General features: G+C 52.5%; 8 protein-coding genes across 8 annotated transcripts; 4 read left to right on the forward strand and 4 right to left on the reverse strand.

Annotated features, from left to right (window-relative positions):
• Positions 1-5,808: 5,808 nt before the first annotated feature.
• SODALDRAFT_330530 (FMN-linked oxidoreductase) lies at positions 5,809-6,938 on the forward strand. The gene is made up of 4 exons (XM_028611221.1): positions 5,809-6,018; positions 6,100-6,124; positions 6,189-6,617; positions 6,693-6,938. The coding sequence occupies exons 1-4, from the start codon at positions 5,837-5,839 to the stop codon at positions 6,723-6,725; spliced, it is 669 nt and encodes a 222-aa protein (XP_028468606.1). The 5' UTR covers positions 5,809-5,836; the 3' UTR covers positions 6,726-6,938.
• SODALDRAFT_291213 (MFS general substrate transporter) lies at positions 6,715-8,967 on the reverse strand. Its single transcript, XM_028608662.1, has 6 exons — positions 8,277-8,967; positions 8,130-8,190; positions 7,808-8,037; positions 7,311-7,707; positions 7,104-7,235; positions 6,715-7,042 (listed from the first exon to the last, which is right to left on the reverse strand). The coding sequence occupies exons 1-6, from the start codon at positions 8,943-8,945 to the stop codon at positions 6,951-6,953; spliced, it is 1,581 nt and encodes a 526-aa protein (XP_028468607.1). The 5' UTR covers positions 8,946-8,967; the 3' UTR covers positions 6,715-6,950.
• A 594-nt stretch (positions 8,968-9,561) lies between these two features.
• On the reverse strand, positions 9,562-11,039 carry SODALDRAFT_348969 (metallo proteinase). The gene is made up of 3 exons (XM_028613397.1): positions 10,716-11,039; positions 9,803-10,618; positions 9,562-9,735 (listed from the first exon to the last, which is right to left on the reverse strand). The coding sequence occupies exons 1-3, from the start codon at positions 10,942-10,944 to the stop codon at positions 9,716-9,718; spliced, it is 1,065 nt and encodes a 354-aa protein (XP_028468608.1). The 5' UTR covers positions 10,945-11,039; the 3' UTR covers positions 9,562-9,715.
• A 2,451-nt stretch (positions 11,040-13,490) lies between these two features.
• On the forward strand, positions 13,491-14,677 carry SODALDRAFT_330534 (formyl transferase). Its single transcript, XM_028611222.1, has one exon. It carries the CDS (start codon positions 13,626-13,628, stop codon positions 14,475-14,477), a length of 852 nt encoding a protein of 283 aa, XP_028468609.1. The 5' UTR covers positions 13,491-13,625; the 3' UTR covers positions 14,478-14,677.
• A 504-nt stretch (positions 14,678-15,181) lies between these two features.
• Positions 15,182-16,361, forward strand: SODALDRAFT_338443 (cofilin/tropomyosin-type actin-binding protein; the record flags this gene model as incomplete). The annotated part of the gene is made up of 3 exons (XM_028612780.1): positions 15,182-15,200; positions 15,299-15,888; positions 15,966-16,361. The coding sequence occupies 3 exons, from the start codon at positions 15,182-15,184 to the stop codon at positions 16,359-16,361; spliced, it is 1,005 nt and encodes a 334-aa protein (XP_028468610.1).
• A 341-nt stretch (positions 16,362-16,702) lies between these two features.
• On the reverse strand, positions 16,703-18,720 carry SODALDRAFT_376562 (mitochondrial carrier). Its single transcript, XM_028614826.1, has 5 exons — positions 18,263-18,720; positions 18,124-18,171; positions 17,790-18,038; positions 17,205-17,664; positions 16,703-17,075 (listed from the first exon to the last, which is right to left on the reverse strand). Exons 1-5 carry the CDS (start codon positions 18,321-18,323, stop codon positions 16,922-16,924), a joined length of 972 nt encoding a protein of 323 aa, XP_028468611.1. The 5' UTR covers positions 18,324-18,720; the 3' UTR covers positions 16,703-16,921.
• Positions 18,721-20,247: 1,527 nt separating this feature from the next.
• SODALDRAFT_338445 (sulfur controller 2) lies at positions 20,248-22,519 on the reverse strand (the record flags this gene model as incomplete). Its single annotated transcript, XM_028612781.1, has 4 exons — positions 20,248-20,544; positions 20,644-21,994; positions 22,123-22,214; positions 22,310-22,519. The coding sequence occupies 4 exons, from the start codon at positions 22,517-22,519 to the stop codon at positions 20,248-20,250; spliced, it is 1,950 nt and encodes a 649-aa protein (XP_028468612.1).
• A 2,418-nt stretch (positions 22,520-24,937) lies between these two features.
• SODALDRAFT_272385 (kinase activator) lies at positions 24,938-26,699 on the forward strand (the record flags this gene model as incomplete). Its single annotated transcript, XM_028607833.1, has 2 exons — positions 24,938-25,498; positions 25,638-26,699. 2 exons carry the CDS (start codon positions 24,938-24,940, stop codon positions 26,697-26,699), a joined length of 1,623 nt encoding a protein of 540 aa, XP_028468613.1.
• Positions 26,700-27,157: the final 458 nt, after the last annotated feature.

The raw sequence follows: 27,157 nt of genomic DNA on the forward strand, positions 1-27,157 counted from the left end.
TATAGTAAAACGGGGGATTAGGGGACGGTTAATATATAGTCACCGAGACTTTATATCGGGGGGGGGGGAACTCCGGCCTTAGAATTTTTCGCTTTTAAGGGTTTCTTTTTTCTATCTAGTATAATAGTAAGTCCTTACGGGGTACTAATTAATTTTCTAGGCCTTAATTTAGGAGGTCTACGGGTTCGGTATATGAATTCCTAAAATTCTAATACGTAAGATATTTCTTAAGCCTAGTGTATTAGAATTACACTCTTAAGGTGCTCTGGGTATCTATTTAGGGGGTATCTCGGGACCTCCTAGCGTAATACTCGCGAAGGAGCGATTCCGGGATATTACGCGTGGGTTCCTAAGTATTATCCTTATAGCCGTAGCCTTCCTATTTAATTAGGTATTATTAGCGGTTTCTATTATAACGGTGGGCCAGGATATCCTTAACTTCGTACTTATCGGACTCCTAAGGTTCTACCTAGACTTCCTTAAGGACCTGGACGCCGTCTATACGAGGACTCTAGGGTTCTAAGAGGGAAATAGGAAAGATATTATGAATTTTTATAGTTACCGGAAATTTTAACTTATAGGCGAGTCCGTGATTCCCTATAACTTCCTTAATTTCGTAGGGTCCTAGGTACTTATCCGAGAGCTTCTTACTAGGCCGCTTCTACTTAATATTCTTAGCGGAGAGGAGGATATACTTACCCTTTTTAAACCTATAAGTAAGCTTATCGGTGTTATAGTACTTTATATAGGTCTCCTAGGCTTTTTTAATACGATCTATAAGGGCTCTCCTATTCGTTATTAAGTGCTTAATATACTTATTAGCCGATACGGCGTAGAATTCGTTAGCCTTAGGGAGCGTAATATTATTAGGTCCTCGGGGGGTATAGCCTATAAGTGCTATAGCGGGGGACTACTAGATTATAGAATACTACGCGGTGTTATACGTGAATTAAGCTAATAAGAGCTTATCCACCTAGTTATCCTATTAGTAGGTGTAATAAGTCCGTAGGTAATACTCTAGGTTCTAATATTACCGCTTAGTTTAACTATCGGTCTAAGGATAAAACGCTATTAATAGTCGCCTTTTAAGTCCTAAGCGTTTATATAGGGTAAACTAAAATTTACTCGTGAATAAAGAACCACGGTTAGAAATAATACTATCTAGTAACCTAAAGATAAAGAAGACACTTAACTATATAAGGTCCGCTAAGCCCTTTATAGTTAAATTGGAGCTATACGGGATATATAGGGTAAATTTCGTGTACCGGCACACGATAATAAGAATAGCGTCCTTTTTCTTAGTTCTATGTATTACGGGCGGTAGGCCGGTAATAAAATCGACTAAAATTTCCTAGAACGGACGGCCCGGTATAGAGAGACTCTAGAAACACCCGTAAGGCTTCTAATATCTAGGCTTAGTCCTCTAATAAATAGGGTAAGTAGGGACGAAAGTCTTAACGTCTTATTTTATATATTCCTAAAAAAAGGAGTCTATAATACGCCGGAGGGTCCTCGTGATTCTATAGTATCTAGCTATAGGGTAGTCGTGGAACGCCTATAGGATCTATTCCTAAAGGCCGGAGTGTTTCGGAATAAAAAGCCTATCGCGGAAAAAGACTAGGCCTTATTTATTATAGAATTACGGGTTAGTCGGGTTATCTTCTCGTAGCGACTTATAAAAGGGGTCCTCTTATTAGGCGTTTATAATATTATCCTTAAGACTAGGTAATAACGTTATTATATCCTTGGGAGGGCTAGGGGTAGTGTTAGGGGTAGCGTGAACGGGTCCGACTATAAACTTTTATATAAATACTTTAACCGGCTGTTATTGCTCTATACGAAGGTCGAGATTTCCTGCTACGTGCTAGGGCTTCCTCGAGAGGCTATCTATAGGGTTACTAATACCTAGTCGGTATCGGATAATAAAGTCGTAGACTACTAATTTCTTAAGCTATCGGGCGTGCTAGGCCTTAACCTTAGGTTTTTTAAGAAGGTAGCGGTGGTTTAAGTAATCTGTTAGCACTTCCACGGGGGTATACGCGTAAGCGACATAGTGCTTTTATTATCGAAAAGCTTCTATAATAGCTATAAGTTCTGTATCCGGGGTAGAGTAGTTTAATTTAGGACCTTATAGCTTCTTAGAGAAGACTACCGTAGGTCTCTTTTATCGGTCTACGTCGAGTTAACTAATAACTATACCTAGGGCGAAACTCGATACGTCCGGCTTAATCCGGATTAGTAATATCGGGTTAAAATATCGAAGAACGGGCGCCTCCTAGAATTTCTAGTATAATAGCCGAAAAGTATCCTATTCCCTAAAGGTTAATACGAAGACCCCTACTCTTCCTCCGTCTTTTAATAGGTTAGTTAATGGTGCTATAATCTTAGAGTAGGACTTAATAAACCGCCGGTAAAAACCCGTAAACCCTGAAAAAACCTGGATTTTCTTAATCGTATCTGGCTCTTCCTAATCCCGAATAGCTTCTACCCGCTTAGGGTCTATAAAGACACTATAAGGACTATAGATAAACCTAAGGAACTCCACCTTTTAAATCTTAAAGATATATTTCTTCGGATTAGTATATAGGGACTATTCTTATAGCCGTTATAGGATACTCCGTATATATCGCCGATACGATACCACGTCTAAGCTATAGATTAGAATATTATCCAGGTAAATAATGTAAATAGTATCTATAAATCCTCGTAAAGACTTATTAATATACCGTTAGAAAGAGGCAGGCACGTATAAAGATTAAAAGGTATTATTAGATACTTGTAATAACCGTACTTAGTCCGAAATACGGTCTTCTATTTATCGCTTTCTCGGATCCGTAGCCGGTAATAGGCGTCCTTAAGGTCTAACTTCGTATAGATCGTTAAATAGGATAGGCGGTCTAAAATCTTATAAATTAGCGGGAGTAGCGTACGGTCCTTCTTAGTCACCTTATTAAGTCCTTAGTAGTCTATATATAGTCTTAGCTTTCTACCCTTCTTTAGGATAAAAAGGATAGGGGCGCCTACTAGACTAAATAAAGGCCGGATCTATTATTTCTCCGAAGTATCTTTAATATACTCCCTTAAGACTACGAGTTCCTCCTCGGCTAAGGCGTAGATAGGACTAAAAGGGGGCGATTTACCTTCGTTAAGTTTAATTATATAGTCCTACTTATAGTGTGGTGGAAAACGTCCGGCTTCGACCGTGTTAAAAACGTTAGTAAAATCTCGGTATAGTTTAGGGAGGGTATCCTTATTAAAGGGTCTAGGGGAATTCTAGGTATCCTTTTATAGGTCTTAAGGAGGGTCTTAAGTAGCGGTTATAATCTATCCTAAACGCGTAGGATAAACGGCCATAGTAGTCTATACTATTAAAGGGACTACTATAATAGCGCGGTTAATAGCCTTCCGTAACTAACGGGTCGTGGTAATAAGGGCTAATTCGGACTTCTAAAGGCGGAAAGTCTATATCTTATCCTTCTAGTAGATACTAGGACTATAGGACTAAAGCTATAGGAGACTAAGGATAACCTAGGCGCTATTAGGATCTAAATCTATAATATAGAATATAATAGTTTCGGCTCTGGTTCTCCCCTAATTATCTATAATCTAGCAGATTAATTTCATTATACTATAGGTCTTTACTTACTAACCTAGTACTAACTATAAGACGTCTTTAGTAGGTCCTAAGGGTTTATAACCGGGTAGGAGGCTAGCGCGGTTAATAATATCTAAGTTAGAGCCTAAGTCTATATAAGTACGGTAGGAGGTTTATTCGCTATCTTATTATACGCCGTCTTATCGTAACCTAAGTTACACCTCTAGAGGGCCTTAGGAAAGAGGTGCCGATATAGATGGCGCGCGTCCCTAGTATAAGGATTCCTCGGAAGGCATAACCTATACTTGACCTACTATTATATTTCTCTTAGGATCTATTAGTACGGCATTAGTACTAGGCGTCTTATTAGTATTCTAAGGCCTATTAGTATTCTAATTTATCTTCCTAGGGTCTTTAGGGCACGAGGAGCGATAATAGCCTTTCTCGTAATAATAAAAATACTCGATTTCCTTAATAGGGGGTAGTAGGCTAGTCCGGGGGTTCTTCGGGGGTTTATCCGATATATTCTCTTCTTATCCTTTAATACCCTTAGTGTTATTCTGGTTACGACCACGTAAAGGGCTTAACTATCTCTTCCGCTTATCGTTACGCTTAGCCCGCTAATAGGTATATAGAGAAAAGCGAGGCTAGTTATTATCCTTAGTATCCTGGATTAAGGTAACCTAGGCCTAGTAGGCGGCTATATAGAGCTCTTTAACTAACTTCGGTAATCCTCTAGCACGGATCCGGTCCCTAAGGGGCTTTCGTAATTTATTAAGAATTAACTATATACGAATTTTATCGTTAAGAATAATAGGAACTTCCGTAAAGAGCCTATTTATAAAGTCTAGGAATTTATCGTAAGACTAGTCTAGTTTCTGCCGTATACGGTCGGAGAATGGTTATTCCGTGATAGATATTTTCCGGGTATTATCGTTAACTAATAGACTAGCGAGGAACTTTTTTATATCTTCCTAAGTAACTCCTCCTTCACGATTTATATCCGAAGGTAGTCCTCTAATACTAACGCTATAGTGATTTAGTAGTTAATAGGAGATTATTAAAGGCGTAGAAGATTTTAGGTAATTCGGTGCGAAAATAATTAGGGTTTATAGCGATCCGGGACTTAATATCTTCGACGAATATAAGATATCCGTCGTAAGACACTCTATCCTACTTAAGGATATCTATATTAATTTTAATTACCTTATTACCCTACGCGGGTGCACCTAAAGAGGACTAGGAGGGCTCTTAGGAGGTTATAGGGGTAACGGTATCGGGGTCGACACCGCTACGTAGAAGTTCGAGTCGGCGTTCTTTCTTCTTTCTCTTAAGATATAGTTTAAGATATCGGGTCTCCGCTATAAGTTCGGTATCTTAGAGGTTTATCGTAGGGAGACTCTAAAGGTCTAAGTAAGCACGTCGTGTTACACGGTAGTCCCTTTATCCTTTAGGATTAGGAGTATTAGGGTTAGGGGCACCGTCGGAGTAAGGAGGGGGTAAAAGGGAAGAGGATTCTTCGTCGTTATCGTCTATAGGTCCTGTAGGAGGGGGAATTAGCGGATTAGGGCGTTAAGGTATAGTGGTCTCCTAATATTCTGCTAAAGACTAGTCGTTATAATTCCTATCGGTTGTTACACTCGTATAAAAGGGGAGAACGAATAAAATATTATAAGTATACTATAAGGAGTAATAGGCGACTACTAGATGATATAAGATCACCTAGGGACTAGTAGGAGCTAAAAAGGGGGTATCGTGATAAGATTATTCGTTAAGTCCTCCTAAGACTCTAGGAACTATAAAAGGCACTCCCCTTTTTATACCTACCTAAGGTCTTCTAACTAAATTGGTAGCGAGAGGCCTCCTTAGGACTAAGTTCAGGCGTAAGCTAGTTCCTAAGCTAACTAGCTTACTAGATCTAAGCTGACTTCTAAGCTAACCAGCTTACTTGACCTCGACGCGTTATATCTCTAACGGTCTAACCTAACTATAATCCCCCTATCTATATATAAGTCTGGTGCTAGTCCTGTGGCAACGTATAAGCACTGCATGTTCCGACAATCGGTCACTGGATTGGTCCAGACTAACGCCGTGAAAAGCCCTCTGCGTACTCTAGCTACACAGCCGAGGAGATTTTCGCCGCCAAGGAGGAGGGCCAGATCATTTTCCAGCAGGTGAGCCGGTCATTCTCGGGCGTGATTCATAAACACATAGGCTTCGAATCACCTGTCCCCCTTCTGTATGTCTCGACCGGCAGCTAAAGTGACCCGTTTCCCGCAGCTTTACTTGAACGCCAACATCACTGAAGACACCGAAACCATCCGTCGCATTGAGAACGCGGGGGCTGATGCGCTGGTTCTCACAATTGACTCGTCCGCCGGCAGCAACAGACAACGTGCTGTCCGGTTTGGCGTTGGCTCTGCGTACGATCCCCTCAATCTCTTCCGGCCTATCACTGCCCCTCGCTTCTCTCTGACCAACATACACTGACATGTGAGATACAGGAACACTCAACTCACCCGCCTGACCGTAGGTGCTCTGTTTCTCCATCATCTCCCAGGCATGGTGGCACAGCATCGACTGACAGACTCAGTGGGACTACTACGACCAGCTCAAAGACGTCACCTCCCTCCCCATCGTGCTCAAGGGCGTGACCGGCGTGGAAACGGCCAAGAAAGCCGTCGAGCACGGCGCCCCGGCCATCGTCATCTCCAACCACGGCGGCCGCAACCTGGACGGCAGCCCGTCGGCGCTGGAGATCCTGCTCGAGATCCACCGTGAAGCCCCGGAACTACTGGACCAGGTCGAGATCTGGGCCGACGGTGGCGTCCGCTACGGGGGCGACATCCTCAAGCTGCTCGCTCTCGGTGTCCGTGCTGTGGGAATCGGCTGGCCGTATATGTTCGCCAACGTCTACGGCACCGAGGGCGTCGAGAGGGTCACGGAGATGTTGAAGAGGGAACTGCTTGTTGACGCGGGGAATCTCGGCTTGGAGAGCTTGAAGGAGATTGACTCTACCTATGTGAGTTCAATGTTCCACTTTTGAGTCTTCCTCAGTTCAAGTCTGAGGTCGGTTGAACTAATGCTATTATCCTAGGTTAACTGGACTCCAAATTATTGGCTGGGTTGAGCTATGTCTAGATTGGAGTGACCCGTAAACTCCTCCGATTCCTATGATTGTCTAAGACTGCATGATGTTCTGCTACGTACATTACCCTTGCAGGCCGGGTATTCTTCAGGGGGGGTATCGTTAAGCCTAGTCTATATCTCTAAGACTTTGGATCTAAAGTGGCAATTCATGAAACCAAAGCAATGCCGGCAATGATTCCAAAATAAACATGAACGGGAATCCCCCTTATCTATTCTCTCTCAGCAGCTTCTCAGTCTTTGGTTCGTATCGTGTGATGAAAACCACGATGACGCCGGCCAGTAGTCCAACAGCAGCAGCTAACACTTTGTTAGTGGGCGAGCTTTCCATGCTTCCAGAGTCTCAACCATTAAAACATACTCAAAGTAAAGGCCCAACCAGTCCGCATGGTCTGAATGGTCGACATGCGACTCGCTATGGTCGAGGCCGAGAACATGTATTGCACGAAGTACTTGCTGCTGATGACCTCCGTTTTGCTCTGCGGGAACACCTCTCAACGGCCCGAATAAATCAGCATAATCCACGTCTACGAGGGAGGCTCAGGAGTTTCTTCTCCCCCCAACTCACCTGCAGAGAAGGTATTAAGCCCGCTAAACGAAGACATGAGGCCCACACCGGCAACGAAAGCACTCGCCGCGGGGAGAACCATGCCGCCCAGGCGCTGTTCAAGGCTCCAGCCCAGCACCAGCGTTCCGAGGGGCAAGATGACGAACATGGATGCGAAACCGGACCGCAGCCGGTCGCGCGGTAGTCGGAGACCGTTCCGCCTCTTGATGTACCGCTTGACGGTATGGTCGGATATCCTGCCGCCGATGGTGCCGCCGAGGACAAACCCGACACCGGGCGCCAGGTAGAAGAGACCGCTGGTCAGTGGCGTGGTCAAGTTGAACCGTTCGTTGATGGCGGGGCGGATGGAGCTGAGCATCCCGTACTGGTTGAAGGCTAGCAGACCGCAGGAGATGTTCTGTGATATGGGGTGTCAGGGCCTAAAGGATCGCGGTGCGATGACTGTGCGTCGTGTTCACGTTCATGTTTGCATGGGAAAGCTTGAGGGTTGGGCTTACGGCTAAGAGAATATTGGGGTGTCTCATGACCCTGAAGACGGGGAGCGGGCTGAAGACTCGCAGCAGGCGTTTCGCCGTCTCCTCGGACTGTTCCTGGTCTTTCTCGGCAACGATGTCGTGCGGGACGAAGAACCACCCGAGGATCAGCCCTATGAGCGTCATACCAGCTTGGACGCCAAAGATGACCCGCCAGCTGGTATACGCTGAGATAATGCCGCCAGTCAACGGTGCTACCGGGAGACAGAGTCAGCTCGTAGTCGAAAAGAAGCACGGCCACCGGGCGGGTGGCGGGAAAATATGAAAATAAAGGATGATGCTGTACCAATGCCGTTGCCGCTCACACAGGTACCCAGGAAGAACCCCACGGCAGTCCCTCGGATAGTCTGCGAAGGCAGGCGATATAGTCAAATAGATCAGCGAATGCTCCCAAAGTCGCACGCATTAAGACACGGATGACAGCTAAACGCACTGGTTCGAAAAGATCTGAGAGAATCGTCTGCCCGTAGACCAGAAACACAACACCGATAGTACCACCGATGACCCAAATGGCCGTGAAAGTGGCCATGTTCGGGGCCAGGGCCGACCCGATGGAGCAGAGGCCGAGAACACAGGCGGCAGACAGGTAGGCGAGACGACGGCCCAAGAGGCGGGCAACGGGTACCCAGATCAACGGCGAGGCAGCCATGGCGAGGAAGACGCCCGCATTGGCGACGCTGATGGTGGTTGCGGGAATGGAGAACTCGGCGGCGACTTCAGGGGCGGCGGCGAGGATGGACGACGTGGCGAAGTTCATGGGCAGGGTCATCCAACAGACGGTGAAAAGGGCGACCCATCTTCGCCAGCCGGGGAGGTGAATGGCGGGGTTGTCGTCGATGGCGACGGGTCGGGGGGGTCGGGGCTCGTCGTTCAAGTCGGTGCACGTGGATGCCGCTGGGTTCGGGGCCAGTACTGGGTCCGGAGTCGGAAACAATGGCGGGGACGGGCCGGGCGGCGTCGGGGCCGGGTCGGTCGGGACCGTCGGGACCGTCGGGTACGTACAGAGGGGTGGTAACAGGAGCCCCGACGGGACGGCAGGTGGCTGCTCAGTAGATAGGAGGTGGGCATCCTGGGGAGCCTTCTTCGCCTTTTCCACACTCATCTTGGACGCACCGTGTTTTCCGACTTCCCATGTGATCTTGAGATCCATCACACCGAGAACGAGATTCGGCTAAACAATGCCCTGGCCCTAGACTGACGAATGACCGCTGAGTAACGGCATATTACGTACACACCTTCGGTGTATATCTACTTGGCAAGCTTTTGGAATGTTGAAAGTTACTTACGGCTTGTTAACCCGAGGATCTCTCGTCTTAGACCGAAACTACCCCTGAATTCCTGGCCCCGTCTATATTTACAGAAGTTGCGCAATATAACAGCATAACTTGGTGGACAAGTCAGACTGTCAGACAACGTCTAATCTATCGTTGTATTGCTGCACTGAGTGCACTCGATACACGTTTTCTACGGTTCTACCAGGGTCAAATTCAGTTCCTCCTCCTTATTTTGGTGAAGTCATAGACATACACGTTGCCAGTCGGTGTAAAGTGCCTCGAAGCCCCTTAGTCCTTTATCACTCCGTAGTCCCCCTTTTCCGTGTCAACTAGTAACCAAAGGCAAACTTAAATAACAAGAGTCACAACATCAAGTTAGAGAAGACAACAATGGGAACTTGAAGTTTCAAAGTCATAAGTCATAAGACAGTTGTCTGTTACTGTATTTGTAAGTTGTAACTACCTGTCGGAGGACTCAGGAGTGGACTGGAAAAGATTGGCCGCTAACGTCTAACATGCTAATGCTAATCCACTATGGTCTGACCGCTCGCTAAACTATGCTGAGAGAATAGCAACGAGGTGACTCTCATCATCTCCTTTAGCAACCAGCGTAGATAGCTATGACATTGTTAGTTACGGAGCCTGAAGCCAATGGAGAATGGAGAACGGAGAACGGAGAACTTACACTGGGCATACAGGGCGTAGGTGTCAGCATTGTTCAGGTTCTGCGCGGTGCTCAAGCGCTGGACGCAGCTGTAGCCATAGCAGTAATCGGTAGTGCCGGCAACGTGGCGAAGGTGGGTAGCCTCGTGCAGGGTGGTGCTGGCGTGGGAGATGCCGTAGCAGCTGCCAGAGCGGGCCGGGAAGGTGAAGTAGTAAGGGCAGTTGACGACGTAGTTCTGGGCGGGGACGGCGTAGGCGACGACGCCGTTCGAGCAGGCGCCGCCGGGGTAGATGTCGCGGCAGTGCTGGCGGGCGCCGGAGGTGGTGCTGCCGCACTCGGAGGCGATGCGGTTGAAGACGCCGACGACGGTGCTGCGGGTGGCCGAGGTGGACGACTTGAAGAACTCGTTCATCTTGGCGGCCGAGCCGGAGCTGGCCCAGGAGGCGGCCGTCACGGCGAGGCTGCGGCACGCGCTGATGGCGTTGACGGTCGCCGTGCGCTGGGTGCCGGAGCAGTCGCTCTGGACGGCGAAGCGCTTCTCGAGCATGTCGTGGAATTCGCGGCGGACCATGGCCGCGGCTTCGCCGTCGACGTGGGCGTGCAGCACGTTGGAGCTGTAGGGAACCACGCCGGCGATCTCGGTCGAGTCTTCCTCGGCGTAGGAGAGGGCGCCGGCCGTGGTGAAGTCGAAGTCGCCGCCGGCGCTCAGGTCGTGGCCGATGGCGACGTCCCACTCAACCTCGACGGTCTCGCCGGCGGAGATAAGGCGGAAGGACTCCTCGGTCAGGGCCGCGGTGTCGACCATGAGACGGACACCATCGAAGGCGATCTTCTCGTCTACGACAAGTTAGTATGCCGTAATAACCGTATATGCCCAGTAGGAGGTAGCACCAGGTGCTACTCTGGGAGAGGACATAGTTCAAGGAACACATACTGCCGAGGAAAACCTGCGACTTCTCAACTTCAACGGTATCGAGGATAGAGCCCGTCTTGAGGACTTTGATGGCGGAGCTGCCGGTGTTTGTGATGCTGGCCCTGACGGCGCTGTTGCCCGAGAGCTCAATCTTGACCTCAAGCGGGCTCTCAGTCTCACGCCTGGTGATGTCAACCACAGCGGCGCTGGCAAGAGCCGCAAGGAAGGAAACGCTGGCGAGGAACTTCATGATGGTCGAAATAAGCACGGCAGGGGATCCCGGTATAAGAGAAGGAGTCGATGGATTTGGAGTTGTTCTTTAGTCCTAAGCTCCGATGGCTGCTGATGATGGCTAGAAGATCTTCCTCGGAGCGTGAGGCCAGCCCCTTTAAATAGTTGTCCCAGCATGAAATCCACGAAGCCGATATCCGTGATGATCGTCGATCTTCAACCATCTCTGCCAGAGAACTTCCTGTGATCTTGGCGAGAATCGCTGGTGTGGCAGACCAGAACCGAATAAGGAAGGCCATTCCACAAGCAAGAGGGTGAAGAATCAACGGAAGGTCAGCGGCTCAGGTGTGTGTGTGTGTGTCAGTGTGCGCGTGTGATGAAGCATCGGTCATAGAGAGCAAGTTGCAACTTGCAACCCCCACGATAATGCATGCTCAGGGAGTCAGGGGTATGTGGCAACTAGCGCTTTCCAGCGCATCCGGCCAGAGAATGGCCTAAGCTACATGTACGCAGCAGCAGAGTCAAAGGTGAGGGGTGAGGTGAGGGGTGAGGTGAAGAACTCAGGACTTACTTGCATCGACTGGACCTTATGGAACAAGGAGTACGAGGCGTCTGTCAATTCCCGCAAATTACGATCACAATAGGATCACAAATAAGTACATGTACTATTCGGGCAGAGCTTGAGCCTTGGTGGGCACTTCATGGGTTAGGGTTCACCATTCTATTGGTCCCCCGATCAAGACGGGACTCATGGGAGCATATTCTCCCATCCTCGGTCTCGGGAGCCGGCACTTGTAAGTTATTAGGCACGAGACCCCCGTTTCATAGTCTTGGGGTCCTGATTGGAAGGATAATAGCCCTCCAGTGTACAAGTGCCGGCCCTGCCGGGATGGACCCAGGGATGTTGAGGGGATTCGAAGCACCAAAGATCCCAAAGATCATGTTTGGTGTTTTAGGCTGTTGGCGGCTCCTATCTATAATCTTCTTGATCTCCTTCCCGAGATGGAAAAGGCGCCACTTGCGTAGGCCTGCATGGTACGGTGCTCCCAAAGTCCCACAGTCAAGGTCCCACTTCATGCTGCGGCTTATGAGGTGCATTCGATGGCCGATTATCTCCAGTCTGGGGAGTCTGAGATTGATTTCAGCCAACGAAAATGGCCGAAATCATCTTGGCAGTTGTGTGAGAAGAAAACATGAAGCCGCCGGGTTCCGCGTGTCACGTCCCGTGTCTTGACGAATACAGGGTCGGCCGAGTCCATGGGTTAATGGCCCTGCAGGTCTGTAGCCCGTGATGAGGGGTGAACACTGAAGACTCCGGTGGTAATTGGTAATCAGCGTCTCACCAGAACCGACAGGGGCGTCAAGGGGTCAGGACTCAGGACTCAGGGGCTCGAAGAAGTTAGCTGATCGACATTTACTCCCCGGACCCCCCCAGATACCCGCGTTAACCACCAAGTTTCCCGTCTCGCGGCCATCTCGCCCGCTTCCTGTTCAGGCAGGACAGTGTTCTTCGAAGTTCACATTTATATGCTGATGCAACCTCTGGGCACGAATAGTCGCAGGTGTGCAACGTGCTGCGGCGTATGTTGACAAATGTGTAAGTTATGAATTATCTACCTCCCCGGTTTGGACTATGCGCCGAAGACTGATCACTGATGGCATGCTTCGGGCGGCATGTTTATCAGAGACAGCGACGCTGCGAGTCTGCGACTGGCATTTCCTCAATGATCGAAGTGAAGCGTTCTTTCTGACCCCCCACGGGCCACCACGACGAGTTGGGGGAGGTGGAATGGAACAGACTTGATAGTGATTAGTGAATGCTTGGGGGAAGCCGGAACTTGGAAGCCGGGGAACTTGAAGATGGGTTTACTCGCGCTGAAGAAACACTGCATAAGGGGGTCTCGAGTTTATGAGGCTTATTGGTGGTTAGCTCGCATCGCTGCTGTTTGAAGGCCAGCTTCAGAGATAAGCCAACGTTACCTGCCGAAGACGGCGGTTCGTTGAACGTTCCGAAGAGGAAGGCGCACAACAGACATGACATGGATGCGCTGAAGGAAGATACCCAAAGTTGGTCTAACCCAATGGCCAATGCAACCAAGAAGCGAGTTCAGCGGCCTATATTAGTGAGTCGTCTCCCATTTCAAGGGAATGAAGTTGAATTATAATTGAAGAAATCGCATATTTACAGTCGCTGATCACTGATCAGCACAACTAACACCAGGACCAAGAAGGCCAATGTGAAGCCAAGCTCAGCGTCTCCGCTCTATGTCACATGCATTTATATGGGTTCTACACGTGTATGTACCACCCGTGAGTTCCTTGTAACAAATTGGACTCGCATTGGAGCTCAAGTCAATTAGACATCTCTCGCACTTCTTGGGTGTAGCTTAATTCGACCTAGGGTAATACTTATGGACCAGGTATTCCCCGCGTCATGATACTCGAATCTGTACCAAATTAGTCATTACAACTGCTGTCAACCCGTACTTACTACTCCATACTCTGTACTCCGTAACACGCCGAACCCCCGAGGTACCCAAGGTAACCATGAGTTATTGGACAAAGGACGACCCTAAGTCTCCAGTACTCCACCACCCCCGACTGGAGATTTGAGACCAATGACTCCCGAGTGCCAAAAATTTCTCCCCTCTCATCAGTGTCATCACGCACTATCACGGATTCACGGAGCTCCTGTTCAAAATGGCCAATGATCACATACTCACACTATCATGCCCCGACAAGCCGGGCATCGTCCACGCGGTAACCGGCGTCTTCGCGGCGCAGAACATCAACATCCTCGACCTCCAGCAATTCTCCGACCCCGTCTCGGAACGCTTCTTCATGCGTGTCCACTTCGGCCCGACCGAGTCTGAGTCGACCGACCACCTGAACGCGCCGTTCGCCGAACTGGCGTCCCACCTCAAGATGGACTACACCATCCGCCCCGTGCACAAGAAGCTGCGCGTCCTGATCATGGTCTCCAAGATCGGCCACTGCCTCAACGACCTCCTCTTCCGCGTCAAGTCCGGCCAGCTCAACATCGAGGTGCCCCTCATCGTCTCCAACCACCCGGACTTCCAGCAGCTCGCCGCCAACTACGGCATCGAGTTCCGCCACCTGCCCGTCACCAAGGACACCAAGGCCGAGCAGGAGCAGCAGATCCTCGACCTCATCAAGGAGCGCGACATCGAGCTGGTCGTCCTGGCGCGCTACATGCAGGTCCTCTCGCCGCGCCTGTGCGAGGCCATGTCCGGCCGCATCATCAACATTCACCACAGCTTCCTGCCCTCGTTCAAGGGCGCGAAGCCCTACCATCAGGCCTACGATCGTGGTGTCAAGATCATTGGCGCCACCGCCCACTTCGTCACCGCCGACCTGGATGAGGGCCCGATCATTGAGCAGCGCGTCGGTCGCGTGGACCACAGCATGGACCCGAAGCAGCTTGTTGAGGAAGGCTCGAACATTGAGAGCCAGGTTCTCGCGGCCGCGGTGAAGTGGACGGCTGAGGGGCGTGTATTCCTGAATAATAGTAAGACAGTAGTATTTAACTAAGGGAATGCAGTGAATACTTTATGACCACCGAGTACAAAGTAAGACTGACATGGTCTTGTCACTCCTGCGATGATTGTTACGTCACCCAATGTTCCAGGTTGTTTGTATTAACAGATCGCTGAAAAGGGAAAAGGGGGTCATGACTCACTAGGCGACCCGTCTTCTGTCTTTGCGATAATGAAAGCCTTTGTCGCCCTGCGGCCCCTGCCCTTCGAAGTTCCTTATAGTATCACTGTATACAGTATCATGGTCGTCCTACATGGTTCTTATCGTTATATAGAATGTTCTTGGGTCTCGACTTACGGTTAGGCTGAATATATTTTCAATTTTTTAAAATAAAACCGCAGAGTACAGGATGTCGGCGCGCCGGGTCACGAGCCTATTATCGCCGTTGGAGAGCGTTGCGCCGTTCCACAGGACAGGTAACTGAAGTGCACGGACCCCGACATCCCCTGCCGCGCGGGTACCCCGCCATGACCGGAGCCGCGGCGGAACTTGGAGCCGCGGAACGTGAAACTCGCTGTACCTCCACCTCCTCCTCCACCTCCTCCTCCACCTCCTCCTCCGCCTCCTCCTGCTGACGACAACGTCATGTCCACTACCAACCAAGACGAAGTAGGTAAAGCTTGCGCATGACCCTCGACTGAGATACTCCCGAATAGTCTCGACTTTGCGGCTGGTTCGTCAACCCCGCTCCCTCCAAAATGCAGTCCGGTATCTCAGGTAAGCCCACCAGGATCCCCCCTTTAGTGCCCAGTCGTCGACTCGTCGGGGTCGTCACCCACATGCACTGAGCTGATCCCCGGCTCCACGCCCTCCAGTGTCCGACGAACTACACTCTCGATTCAACAGCCTCCTGTCCTCCGACACCCACTTCGGCCTTCTCGCCACCATCCAATCCGAAACCCTTCAACCCCTCGAGTTCCTCCCTCGCGTCTCCCCTTCCGCCTCCTTCACCGACAACCTCACCTCCCTCGCGCAGCACCTCACGCCCAATGAAGCCCTATACATCATCCTCCGCCGCTACGACACGATACCGCGCCTCGTCGCCGTCACCTACGTCCCCGATGCCGCGAAAGTGCGCCAGAAGATGCTGTTCGCATCGACCCGTCTGACCCTGACCCGCGAACTCGGCACCGAGCACTTCCGCGAGACCATCTTCGCCACGACGCCCGGGGAACTCAGCCCGTCCGGCTTCGCCAAGCACGATGCCCACAACGACCTCGACGCCCCGCTCACCGAGGAGGAGAAAAGCCTGGGAGCCGTCAAGAGGGCCGAACAGGAGGCTGGTTCCGGCACGGGCGTCCGCGAGATCCATCTGAGCAAGAGCCTCTCCATGCCCCTTACCGAGGATGTCATCGCGGCGATGAAGGAGGCTGCGCAAGAAGGAGGCCGGGTGTTGACTATGCTTGTAATGCGGCCCAATCTCTTCCTTTTCCCTCCGGCGCTTTGTCCCGCGCGGATTGCTAACGCGCCGTCACTTTGTAGAAAATCAACCCCGACACCGAAGTCGTCGAGCTCGTCCCCTCTACCGAAGTCCCGACATCCATCTCCGAGCTGGCCCAGACCATCTCCCCCACCGAACCTCGCTTCACCTTTTTCCGGTACTCGCACAGCCACAACGGTGACACCTCGTCGCCCATGCTCTTCTTCTACACCTGCCCCATCACCCCGGGTAACAAGGCCATCAAAACCCGCATGCTGTATCCCCTGATGAAACGGGCCGTTCTCTCCGTCGCCACCGACGACGCGGGGCTAGACCTGGCCAAGAAGTTCGAGGTTGAGGAGCCAAGCGAAATCACCGAAGACTTGGTCCATGCCGAACTGCATCCCAAGGTCGAGGCTCGACAGGCATTCAGACGGCCGAAGCGACCCGGTCGGTGAGGAACGAGGAACGAGGAATGCGGAATCGAACAGCCAAGCAGGCTAAATATGTGCGGGCGCTTGGTCTAAGCATTACATACAGGGTACACAGAAATATATGCTGTCTCTTTACATGCAAACAAGCCCTTCCTTTCGAATCGAACGAACGAAGCTAGCCACCGTCTTCTTTTTTATTTATCCCCCAATGCCCGACGAGATGCATTGGTGAAGGCACAAAACCTCCCCAAGTTTGCCCCCTTTTCCAATGAAAGAATCCAACAGATACTCCTTGTGGGTTAAAAAAACACATCACAATCATAGTATCTTCTCCTTCGATCCCTCCACACTAGCCTCTTGTGTCTTCGAAACTAAAAAGTGGAAAAAAACGCGATTAGATCATGGTATCCCGAAAGAAGAAGAAAAAAAAAAAGAAAAAAAGGCGCCGCTCTCTCAACGTCAGACTGCCGATCGTCCCCTTGACCCTCCAGCTTTGCCGTTCGACTAGCTCAGCCCAAGTCCCGGCACCTCAACCTCAACCTCAACCTCAACCTCAACCTCAACCTCAACCTCAACCTCAACTACTACTCCTCGTACTTGCCTCCCGTAAAAGAAAAGTCGCTCTTCTCGAGCCGTTCCCTGATGTACTCGTATACTGTGAAGGTGACGGCCTGGCCGGGGGCCACACGCATCACGCGAGGTGTGATGCCCTTGTAGAAAGCGTGGAAGCCCTCTTGCCTGTTTGTTTCGGGTCAGTCACTCGGTTCAGAGCTGCATCGCTCTATAGGAGGGGAGGAGAAAAGAAAAAAGAAAGAAGAAAAAAAAGGAAAAGAGGGTGAGGGTGAGGGTGAGGGGTTCATAGCCTACTTGAACATATCGCCAGAGATCTTAGCAATCCGGCTCCAAGCACTGCTTCCCGGCTCCGCCGGTGTCCTCTGCAAGCGCGTCTTGATGGTATCGATAGGCGCATTGCTAAGCGGTCCCATGGCACCGCTGACCAGTCCGATGAGCGTCGTCTGCCAGCTGGGCAAGTTGCCCCCGTCGTATTCGGGCTGCCACCTCTTCAGGGCCTCCTTGAAGTAGCTGTAGGCCGTGAAGTTGACGGCCTGGTTGGTGCCCTGCCGCAGCGCCGTCAAGCTGACGCCGCGGTACAGCGCGCCGAAGCCCTCCTCCTTGACGACGGTGTAGAGCGCGTGCGCGGCGTTGCGGTACTTGGGCACGTCGAGCGGGTCGGCCATGGAGTGGTGTTGCGCCTGGAGGCGGATCTTGATGACTTCCATCGGCGTCACGACGGCGACGGCTTCGGTGATGCCGGCGGCGAGTCCGGCTGTTCGGGCCCAACAGGTTTCAATGGTCAGTTGGGTAAAGCTCTCTTCACGGGGCTCGGCTCGGCTCGGCCTCTCAGGACCGGCCGGAAAATGAGGCCGGCGGCCGGCGGGAGTCGGGACTTGCCTAAGAAGGTGGCCTTGCCGCTCACGACGCCTGTGCTCTTGTCCGCCAGCATCTGCTTGTACGCCTCGAAGCTGGTGAACCGAATCGCCATCTTAGGGACGATGCCCGTTAATACGGCGCCGAGACCCTTGTACAGGGCAAGAGGCGTCTCCTTTTTTACGATTTCCACGCCGGTCCGGATAAAGCCTCGTGAGGGGCCGCCTGCTGTCCTCGAACGGCGTGATAGCTGCATGCGCACCTTGATCGTGTCTGGAGCGCAATTATCATGTGTCAGTCGCATGGGCGGGCCGCAGGGATTGGATGCGCACAGGACTCGACAGGCAGGGCTACTCACCAAGGGGGTGGCAAGCAAGCGCCTCCATCATACCGGCACCGCCGCCAGCTACAAAGGAACATTGTCAGCTGCAAGGAGGTCTTGTGGGGGGTGGGGGAAACGGGCCAAACGGGCCAAACGGGCCATGATTAAGGCGCACCGATGAGGTTCGTCGCCGCAGAAGGCGGCGTCTTGCCGTCCTGTTTCACCTTGGACGCCATCCTCGTATTATGATGTATCAATAAGGCTTTGCGGCGCAAGTCCACTCTCGGTTCAGCTGCGCACGTTACGCTTCCTATTCTTTTCGAGATCCAAGAGGAGTCGTAATTCGAACAGCAGTCAAGGCCGTAGAAGTGGTTTAGAGGGAGTGAGGGAATGTCATTGAGCTAGAGAGAGATGTGCGAGAGAGGAAGAGTGAAGGGGAAAAAAGAGAAAAAGGAGAATATCACGTCACGCGAAAATACAAAGCCACCAGGGGGAATTCCTCGGTGTTGACCAGTTCAAAGCCACGGTTATAAGGACGCTATGTTAGCCAGGTTCGCTAGGCATATTGGCACGAGGGGCGTCCTTCCAGCATGAGTCAAGGACACGAGATTCCCCGAGCTCTGGTTGACGGGGCTAGTGGGCAGCTGATGGGAGCTCCGCCGCCGGGGTGGGCGTCCTTTCACCCGCGGCACAAAATCCAACCCCAAGTCCGACTAAGAGGAAACATAAAAACGTGATCGCCGCTTTCGGCTCCCCGGGATTTGGAGACAAGACAGGGCAGAGAGACGTCTGGCATGTGGAGTAGAGGGGGGTATGAGTCTGTATGACGAAGTGTCCCGAGACCCTTCGAGGTATTCGTACCAAAGTACGTAGGAGAGATTGAGAAGAGGCGATCGATGCCGGCGATGATCCCTATTGGCCCCCCCGCGCTCGGCGTAGCGGAACTTCGGCAGCATGCGTGGAAGCTGGATGGAGGCGAATCGATTTGCCGACTAATACGGTAGTTCTTGTAGTTCAGCAGCAAAACCTCTACGCGTACTGACTTGACCCTTATAAGTTAAGTACCTTACCTAGATGGCTAGATCAATGGAGATAAGATTACGGTTAGACAAAGTTTAAATGGAAGGGAACGTCCCGCACGCCATTAAGGTAGGTATCAGCACATGCTTTTAACGGAAGCATTCGATAACATAATCTTATATTCCGTTCGGAGTACGTAGTGCTCCCGTTGTTGTTGTTTTCTGTATCTGTACACTAACATCTGGATCCGAGTGCTCAACTGCTGTCCTGGCTTGTGATTTCCAGGTGACGTCGTTGCGGGGCAGGGCGTTCTGGGCAGTAGGTACCTGTACCTGTACCTGTACCTGGTACAGCGAAGAGAGTTGCCGACCGCCAACCGAGTTTTGGGGTCGCAGTCCGAGCGTTTTCGCAACCTGCTCGGACCCCTGATTTGCCAGCTTTGCCGAGGTACGGATTGGAGTACTTTGTAAACTCCAGACTCCAGAGGGGTACCAAACTGCTGAGTCACCCTGGTATGAGTTCCTCCTCCATAAGGTAATCGGAGTCCAATTGACTGAGTTGTCGCTTTTGTAAGGTACCCTACCTACCTTAGGTACCTCAGCGGTCGTCCGTCTGATGGATGACTCCCGTTGCTGGTACGGACGCAGTAAAGTCTCGTCAATCATTAACATGTGAATTTACGATACTAATGAGTAAAGTAGATCTGCTCGGCAGAGGTCGGCTAGCGTCGACTTTGCAAATCCCATCGTGTGTATCCGTACGCGTAGTACGAATCCCTTCGACATGTCAACTCCACTTCATATATTTCAGGCGTCGAGGTATATCCCACCCTTAACCGAGATATACATACAACGTATCCAATCCGATGCCCGGACCCCCTGTGAAAGGAACATGTCATGTCTATTTTTGGTCACCAACAATTGAGTTCCCATGTAGCTGGTGTTTTGGGCGAGAAATCATGGCATAAATAAACCCCCAGGCAAGAAAGAAGAAGAATAATAAAAAAAGAAAAAGAGAAATAATAAAAATTGGACGCCATCCAGCGCCTCCCTATCCCTCTTCCCGAAAGAACCCCAACTCCCGAAAAAAACGCCTCAATGAGCATCGCAGCGCAGAAGCCTCAAGTTTGGTTGGCCCTCCTCACGCAGGAGTGCCGCACTCCTCAAGCAGCGGATCATCCGCTTCGAAGCTATAAAGACGCACCTCGCCATCCTCGCTGCCGCTGGCCATGCGGCTATCGCTGAGTCCGACACACGTGACTGGCCCCGTGTGGCCCGTAAAGGTCCTCTCGCACTTTCCAGAGCACGGTTCCCAGACCTTGACCATCGAGTCGTTCGCGCCCGTCACGAGGCGCAGAGAGTCGCCCACCAGAGCCCAGATGCCTTCAACATGGCCGAACATGGTACGCAGGCATTTGCCCGTGGCCGTGGACCACAGCTAAAGGGCTCGTCAGCTCGTGGACGATACACCTGGAAGAGAAGGACAAGAAAAGAAGAAAAGGTAAAAAGAAAAAAAAAAAGGGGGGAAAGAACGCACCTTGATAGTATTGTCCAAGCCAGCCGTGAGGATGTAACGTGGAGGTAGCGGTCGCGAAGGATTGTCGACGAATGCCTGACCGTACGCCGACCGATCGTCATCCGAGGAGCGGCACACGGGATCGTGGAAGGAGGAACCCAGTGTCGAGGCGGCATGGGCATAGGCATAGGTCGAAGGGGTGCTGCTCCGCGCACTGGCGACGGAAGCCGCGTCGCCGCCGTTGTCCGGGCTGAGGGTGTCCTCGTCGGGCTCGAACTCCTCCGGCATGAGCAGCACCTGCTGCACCTGACCCATGTGGCCCTCGAGCGTCCTGATGCACACCTTGTTCTCCAAGTCCCACATCTTGATGGTGCAATCGTCGGAGACGGAGAAAATGACCTGCGACTCCGGGTCGAGCCGGACGTGGTTGACCCAGTCGTCGTGTCCGCGCAGGCAAAACGTTTCCTTGCTGTCAAAGTTGAACACCTTGATCGTCTTGTCGATGGAACCCGACGCAAGCCACTTGCCGTCAAAGTCGACGGAGACGACGCCCTCGCTGTGGCCGCGTAGCGTGCTGATGCACTCCCCCGTCTGCCAGTTCCACACCTTGACCGTGCTGTCCAGGCTGCCGCTGAAGAGCTTGTTGTCGACAAACTTGAGGGTTCGGATGCCCATCGTGTGGCCGGTCAGGGTCCGGATTTCCTTGCCCGTGTTGATGTCCCAAATCTTGATTTTGGCATCGTACGAGCCCGTGACGAGGATCTGATCGTCGAACTGGAGGCAGGTCACCCCGTTCTCGTGCCCCTTGAAAGTCTTGATAGCGCACCGCCCGTACTTCCAGTTGAAGCCGACCTTGAACCGTTCCCGGTACACGCTTTTCCACGGCCGGGACTTCCGATCGGCATCCGATGCATCGCCGCTGCCGCCGCCGCCGCCGCCGCCGAGACAGGCGCGTTTCCTGCTGTCGTCGCGGATCACGAGCTCTCGTTTCCTGGTGCCATTGGAAAATACCGTCTCCACGATCTCGTGTGAGCGTTCGTCCCTTCGTTTCCTTGCCAGCTCCTGCTGTCTCCTCCAATCGCGTAGCTTCTGGCGCTCCAGCAAGGGCAAGCCCCAGCCGCACTTGGTGCACTTGCGGTCGATATGCTGCTCGCACATGTGATGCCACACGACGTCGGCGTCGGCCAAATGGCGCCATCGTCGACTTACCTGGGCAGCTTTGCAGAGGGAGACGGTGTCCAGGTAGCTGAGGACTTTGTAGGATATTTCGACGGGTAGGGCAGTCAGGAAGTCGATCTTCAGTTGTTCCTGGACTTCGCGAGCGACGGTTGATAGTTGGGGGAAGCAACATTGCGTGATGATACCTTGAAGCCTGAGACGGTGTTTGATTAGCCTTTGCTTCAGTGTTTTCCTTTTCTTTATTTCCTTTTTTCCTTTTTTCCTTTTTCCTTTTTCCTTCTTTTTTTTGGCCTTCCAGCTTGCAAAGGGAAGACAACTCACATCAAGTCGCGATGCTTCACCGGGGCAGCCGAGAAAAGAGACCATACATGGGTAATGGCCTGTTGATCGGCCGCGGGGAGTCTCTCGAGTTCCTGGGGAAGGGGGGTGAAGAGGTCAGCAACCTGCCAGGACAGCCTCGAGGGGCCAGACGGGTGGAGCATCAGATACAGACATAGGGAACACTCACCCGTTGAATGTTGACCATCTTTTTCTCATCAGCAGCTCGCCGACATTTAGCATCGGGCCGGTGGCGGTAACAGAACTTGCTGTTGGGATCCCTCTCTTTCCTGATTTCTTGCGAGGCGTGCGTCTCGGGCTTGCCTATGGGGGCGTATAATCCGGGAATATGCTCTCGCAGAAACGGGGTGACGGTCTTGCCGTAGATGCTGGGGGCCATGTTGGCGGCGAGCCTGAAATCGTCCTCTTTGTGCGGTATCCTTCTGTCGCAGTGGTCGTCTTTGGAGGGAGGTTGTTGTTGTTGTTGTTGTTGTGGTGGTGGTGGTGGTGGTGGTGGTGGTGGTGGTGAGGGGCGGCGGTTGGTCGTCACATCGTCGCCGTCACCGTCGCTGTCGCCGTCGCTGTCGCCGTCGCCGTCACGGTCACTGTCGCGGTTGCCGTCGCCTGTTTCTATGGCAGTAGCGGCGGTGGTGGCAGTGGTCGCGAGAGTCGACCGAGGGGCGGACGAGGGAGATGTATCCAAAGGAAAGGCGGCCTCATTCTGGAGGTGGTTGGCGAACGGCGTGTGGGTATCCGGCGCAAAGGTAGACGGAACGAGCGGCGACGTGATAGGAGACTTAGTGAACGTGGTCATGGCAATCAGAGCACCAGAGCGGCAGTCCAAAGAGACGTCTTGGTCTTGCCCAGCGATGAATCGGAGACGGGGCTGGACGGAAAGGGGGCCGACCAGGGTGCCTTGACGGTCGAGATGCGGTCAAGAGAATAGGGGGGCGGGTAATGAAACAGGTCTCGGACGAAGGATGAGGTGAGAAGTACCAAGCGATGGTGTGCTTTCCGTCGGGGCCGCGTTTGGCAGTACAGCGACGCTGTCTGTATGGGCGGTCGAGGCGCGAGGGGCGACGGTCCTGTCCTGGTGAAGGTATCCGTAACTTTGTACAGCACCGCAGTATCCTGTATCTTGTATCTTGTACTAAGCTGACTCGACGGCAAGGATGAAATCGCCGTGCACACAATTGAAAGGAACCGGCATCACCAGAGCACCCCGTTCCTTGGTCGTAGCAGGACGAAAGTCTAGATCGCGGGGAACTCGTCGACACTGCTGGATGGCGAAAGAGGCTGGAAATGGGGGGTGGTACCGGTTTATAGAAAGGCGGTGGCACGAGGCCCAATGATGGGGTTGGAAGGTCGGGTCTCGTGTCCCGTCAAGTGGGCGAAGGTGTGTGTACCGAGCTGATGATTCGCATGCGACTGTCGTTTGTTTTTGTGTTCGTGCGAAACAGGGTTGGAGGCAGAGGTGGAAGGTAGGCTCCGCTACCTATTTCCGAGCAATGGAAACCGGGGTTATAGCATTAATATGCGTTCGGAGGGCGGAGGAGATGTGTTCAAGACGATGAGGGCAGCAAAAGAGACTTTTGAGTGCTTTGGGGCGAAAATGGCGTTATCACACCTGCCAAGAGGGACTAGTGGGGCGCTAACTCATGGTCTGGGATTTTGATTGCGGGGACTCAGGTGTACAACGGTACGGTACGTTGTAGCGTTGGGTACGACACCTGCCATCGCCGGGGCCTTGGCACTTCGGACAGTACATATCATGTAACTGTATGACCGCCAAGAGAGCAGCCAGTCAGCTGGAGAGTCTCCAGACAAGATGTAAGTAAAACAAATTACATACTTCTCTCGACCAGCATGATGCGATGAAGATGTAAGTAAGGAGTATCTCGACTGTTTGTTTCTTCAGCCAATTGGTCATGCCCTCCCTTCATCATCCGTTGGTTGTGTTGCAACACCCGTCACGTAATATGGCGTAGGTATCGTATCACGGACTGCGCTTTTTGATTAGGTAAATAGGTCTCCGTAGAACCATTCAGGCGGGGTCGATCAGGGCTTGGCTTGGATGAGCTCATCCTCCTGTTGCCGCTCCTCATTCACGATTGTCATCCCCGTTGCCCTCAAAGACGAGATTCTGTCAAAAGGCGACACTGCGGGAATGCGCTGTATGAGACAATATCACTTACAATGCAATTAGTAGCCCAGCTTCCAGGCGGCACATGTTTCCCGACTGGGTCTCGAATATGTCACACGACAAGGTGGGTACGTATTCGTAACTTACCTTCCCAAGGTTCATAAGGTACCCTTACTTAGCCTGCTCCCAATATTCGGTACTAGGTACCTAATTGTGCACCTGTGATCAGGTAATTAAGCATTAGTTCGTGTCCTTGTATTCGTACTCCGCAAGCTGACAGGTACGGGGTATTTCATTACAGCATTGTACTCGGGACCCGCCTTACCTTACTTTAGATAAGAAGGGAACCTCCCTTATCGCAAACCCATCGTTCCTCTTTCCCGTTGCCGCGTTTGTCCGTCTGACGGACTATTTCGAGATCAAGGTTACAACCCCATAACCCCATAATGTGATTAATGATCCCTCTTCACACTTGTTTCTATTTCCCTCTCCTCTCCTGAAACATGTAACATCTTTTCTTGCTGTCTTCTGCCTACTCCCCTGGTCAGCCATCATGCGTCATCCAGGTCAATAGTCAATAGTTAATTATCGAATTCGCCGACATCCCGTCCTTCGACAAACATCACACAATCGAACCCAATCCCAATCCCGTCCCTGTCCGACTCCCCATTCAACATGGCGTCCTCCCCCCACCATCCCGGCAGCCGTAGCGTGGCGTCATCGACCTCAGCAGGCCGAGACTCACCGTCGCAACCTCCGTACCCCCCCTACGCTTCCGCTTCCGCTTCCGCCTCCGCCACCGACAGCATACCGGTCGAGACGCTGGTAGAATACCTCCTCGCAGCGAAGCGCTCCCTCTCCTCCATGCAGCATGTGCTCCGCGCCAACGACCTGGCGACGGGGGCTCGGCGGTCGCACGAACAAGCCGCTCTCCTGTGTGCCCAAACCCAGTTCGTACGACGCGCCATGGTGAAGCAGATGGGTGTCCTGATGCGCATCCGCCGCGGGTTGAAACGGACCTACGACGCCGGGAAACGCGACTTTGGCTCTGTGGTCAAAACCATGGACACCGCCAACGAGAGGTTGCAGGCCACAATGGAAATGCTCCGTAACACGCACGTCGAGGCGGTCTTTCGCCCAGCCGGGGAAGAACCCAGGAATCTGATGGATTTTGTCGACGAGCGGAGCGTGTATGACATGGTGGAAGCTCTCAAGACATGCCTCGGTGAATTACAGGTAAAGGCACCCATCCATTTCTTTTTTTTTTTGGGGGGGGGGGGGGGGGTTTCTTTTTCCTTTCTTTCTTTCTTTCTTTTTTTTCCGTTCTGGGCTCCCAACTCTGAAGCCCCTGTCTTTTCTGACGTTCCAATCCCAGGCCATCCAGACATCGTTTGACGGTGATCTGCTCCGCTTCGACGACGACCTCCGCGTGCTGAAAAAGTTCATCGTCTCATCGCCCCTCCCTTCCTCCGACGCCGCCTCGACTCCGCACCACCCCATCCCAGAACTTTTCATGTCCCTCGTCGAACACTCCCATAGCATGGCCGAACTCCTCACATCCTTGACCCAGCACTTCGATCTCTGCGTCACGGCCGTGCGGACCACGGAAGGCGGCGCAGACCTCGCCCGTCGCAGAGCGGCCGAGGTGACAACAACACACGGGGGCGCTACGGGCGGCGGCGGCGGTGGCGGTGCTGGCACCGGGGACGGCGGCGATGTCGTATCCATATCCGGCGTCATTGCGGACCAAGAAACCCACATGTCCAACCTGGAACCGATCACGTCGCAGGACAGGGCCGATATGCTGTCGGTGGTGGTCAGCGACGCGGCCGAGGTGGACGGCGTGGTTCGGGAAATCGGCGAACGCCTGCGCGCCGCGGAGGCCGATTTCGCCGCCCTGGAGGAGCAGACGTCACGCGTCAGGGCGGTGTACCTGGGCACGGTCAAAGCGCTCCGGGCGCTGGAGGACGTGGGCGCGCGCCTGGCGAGCTACGTGGCTGCGGAGGCCGAGTTCCTGCAGCGGTGGGCGTACGAGCGGCAGAACATCCAGGACAAGCTGATAGAGATGGATCAGCTCCGGGACTTCTATGAGCGCTACGCCGGGGCCTACGACAGCTTGCTACTCGAGGTGGAGAGGCGGCGGCGGGTGGAGGACAAGGTCCAGCATATCTGGCGCAAGGCTAAGGAGAGCGTGGACAAGCTGGTGGAAGCCGACCGACGGGAGCGAGAAGGCTTCCGGCAAGACGTCGGCGAGTACGTCCCGACGGATTTATGGCCCGGTATGGGCGCGGGAATGAAATCCTGGGAGCTCGTCCTGACGACGCAGGGGGTCGCCGGTCCTGACGAGGGAGAAGGAGGAGTGCAGAAAAGCACACCAGCCCTCGACAGGCGAGTGACTGACGCCGCCCGAGACAGGTTGGGACGAAGGCAGCGATGATACTGAAGCCCCCAGCCGCGCTTTTGGTATGGTTGCTTCTACCGGTTTCCGGATATCCCCCATCCCCGGCTTAACCCTACGAACCCGACTACCGTCGCGGAATATGCGGGTTTCGGGGCGAGGCGTATTCCATCCTGCACCTCCGTTCAACTTCCAGGACATTGCACGTCGCCCAACTCGCCTTCTCCTTCACCCGACTCCCATTCCTGGCCATGGTTTTTGATGTGCTCCAGACCCAGGGGAGAGGGACGCGATCCATCTTGAGGTACGTCGCCCATGTGCGAATACCTCAGGTTTTGTAATATACCTTTTATGGGCACATGTCTTAGCGTTGGAGTGAAGAACACTTCAGCGCTTCCCCTTGACCGGAAGTGAAGCGGGTCTTGGCTATGTTGTCTTTTAATCCTTTCATGCTGTACAAAACAGTCGTTGTTTGATTCTCCGGGTCTCGTCTAGGC

The sequence above is a fragment of the Sodiomyces alkalinus genome, assembly GCF_003711515.1.
Source record: "Sodiomyces alkalinus F11 unplaced genomic scaffold SODALscaffold_2, whole genome shotgun sequence".
Lineage (NCBI taxonomy): Eukaryota > Fungi > Ascomycota > Sordariomycetes > Glomerellales > Plectosphaerellaceae > Sodiomyces > Sodiomyces alkalinus.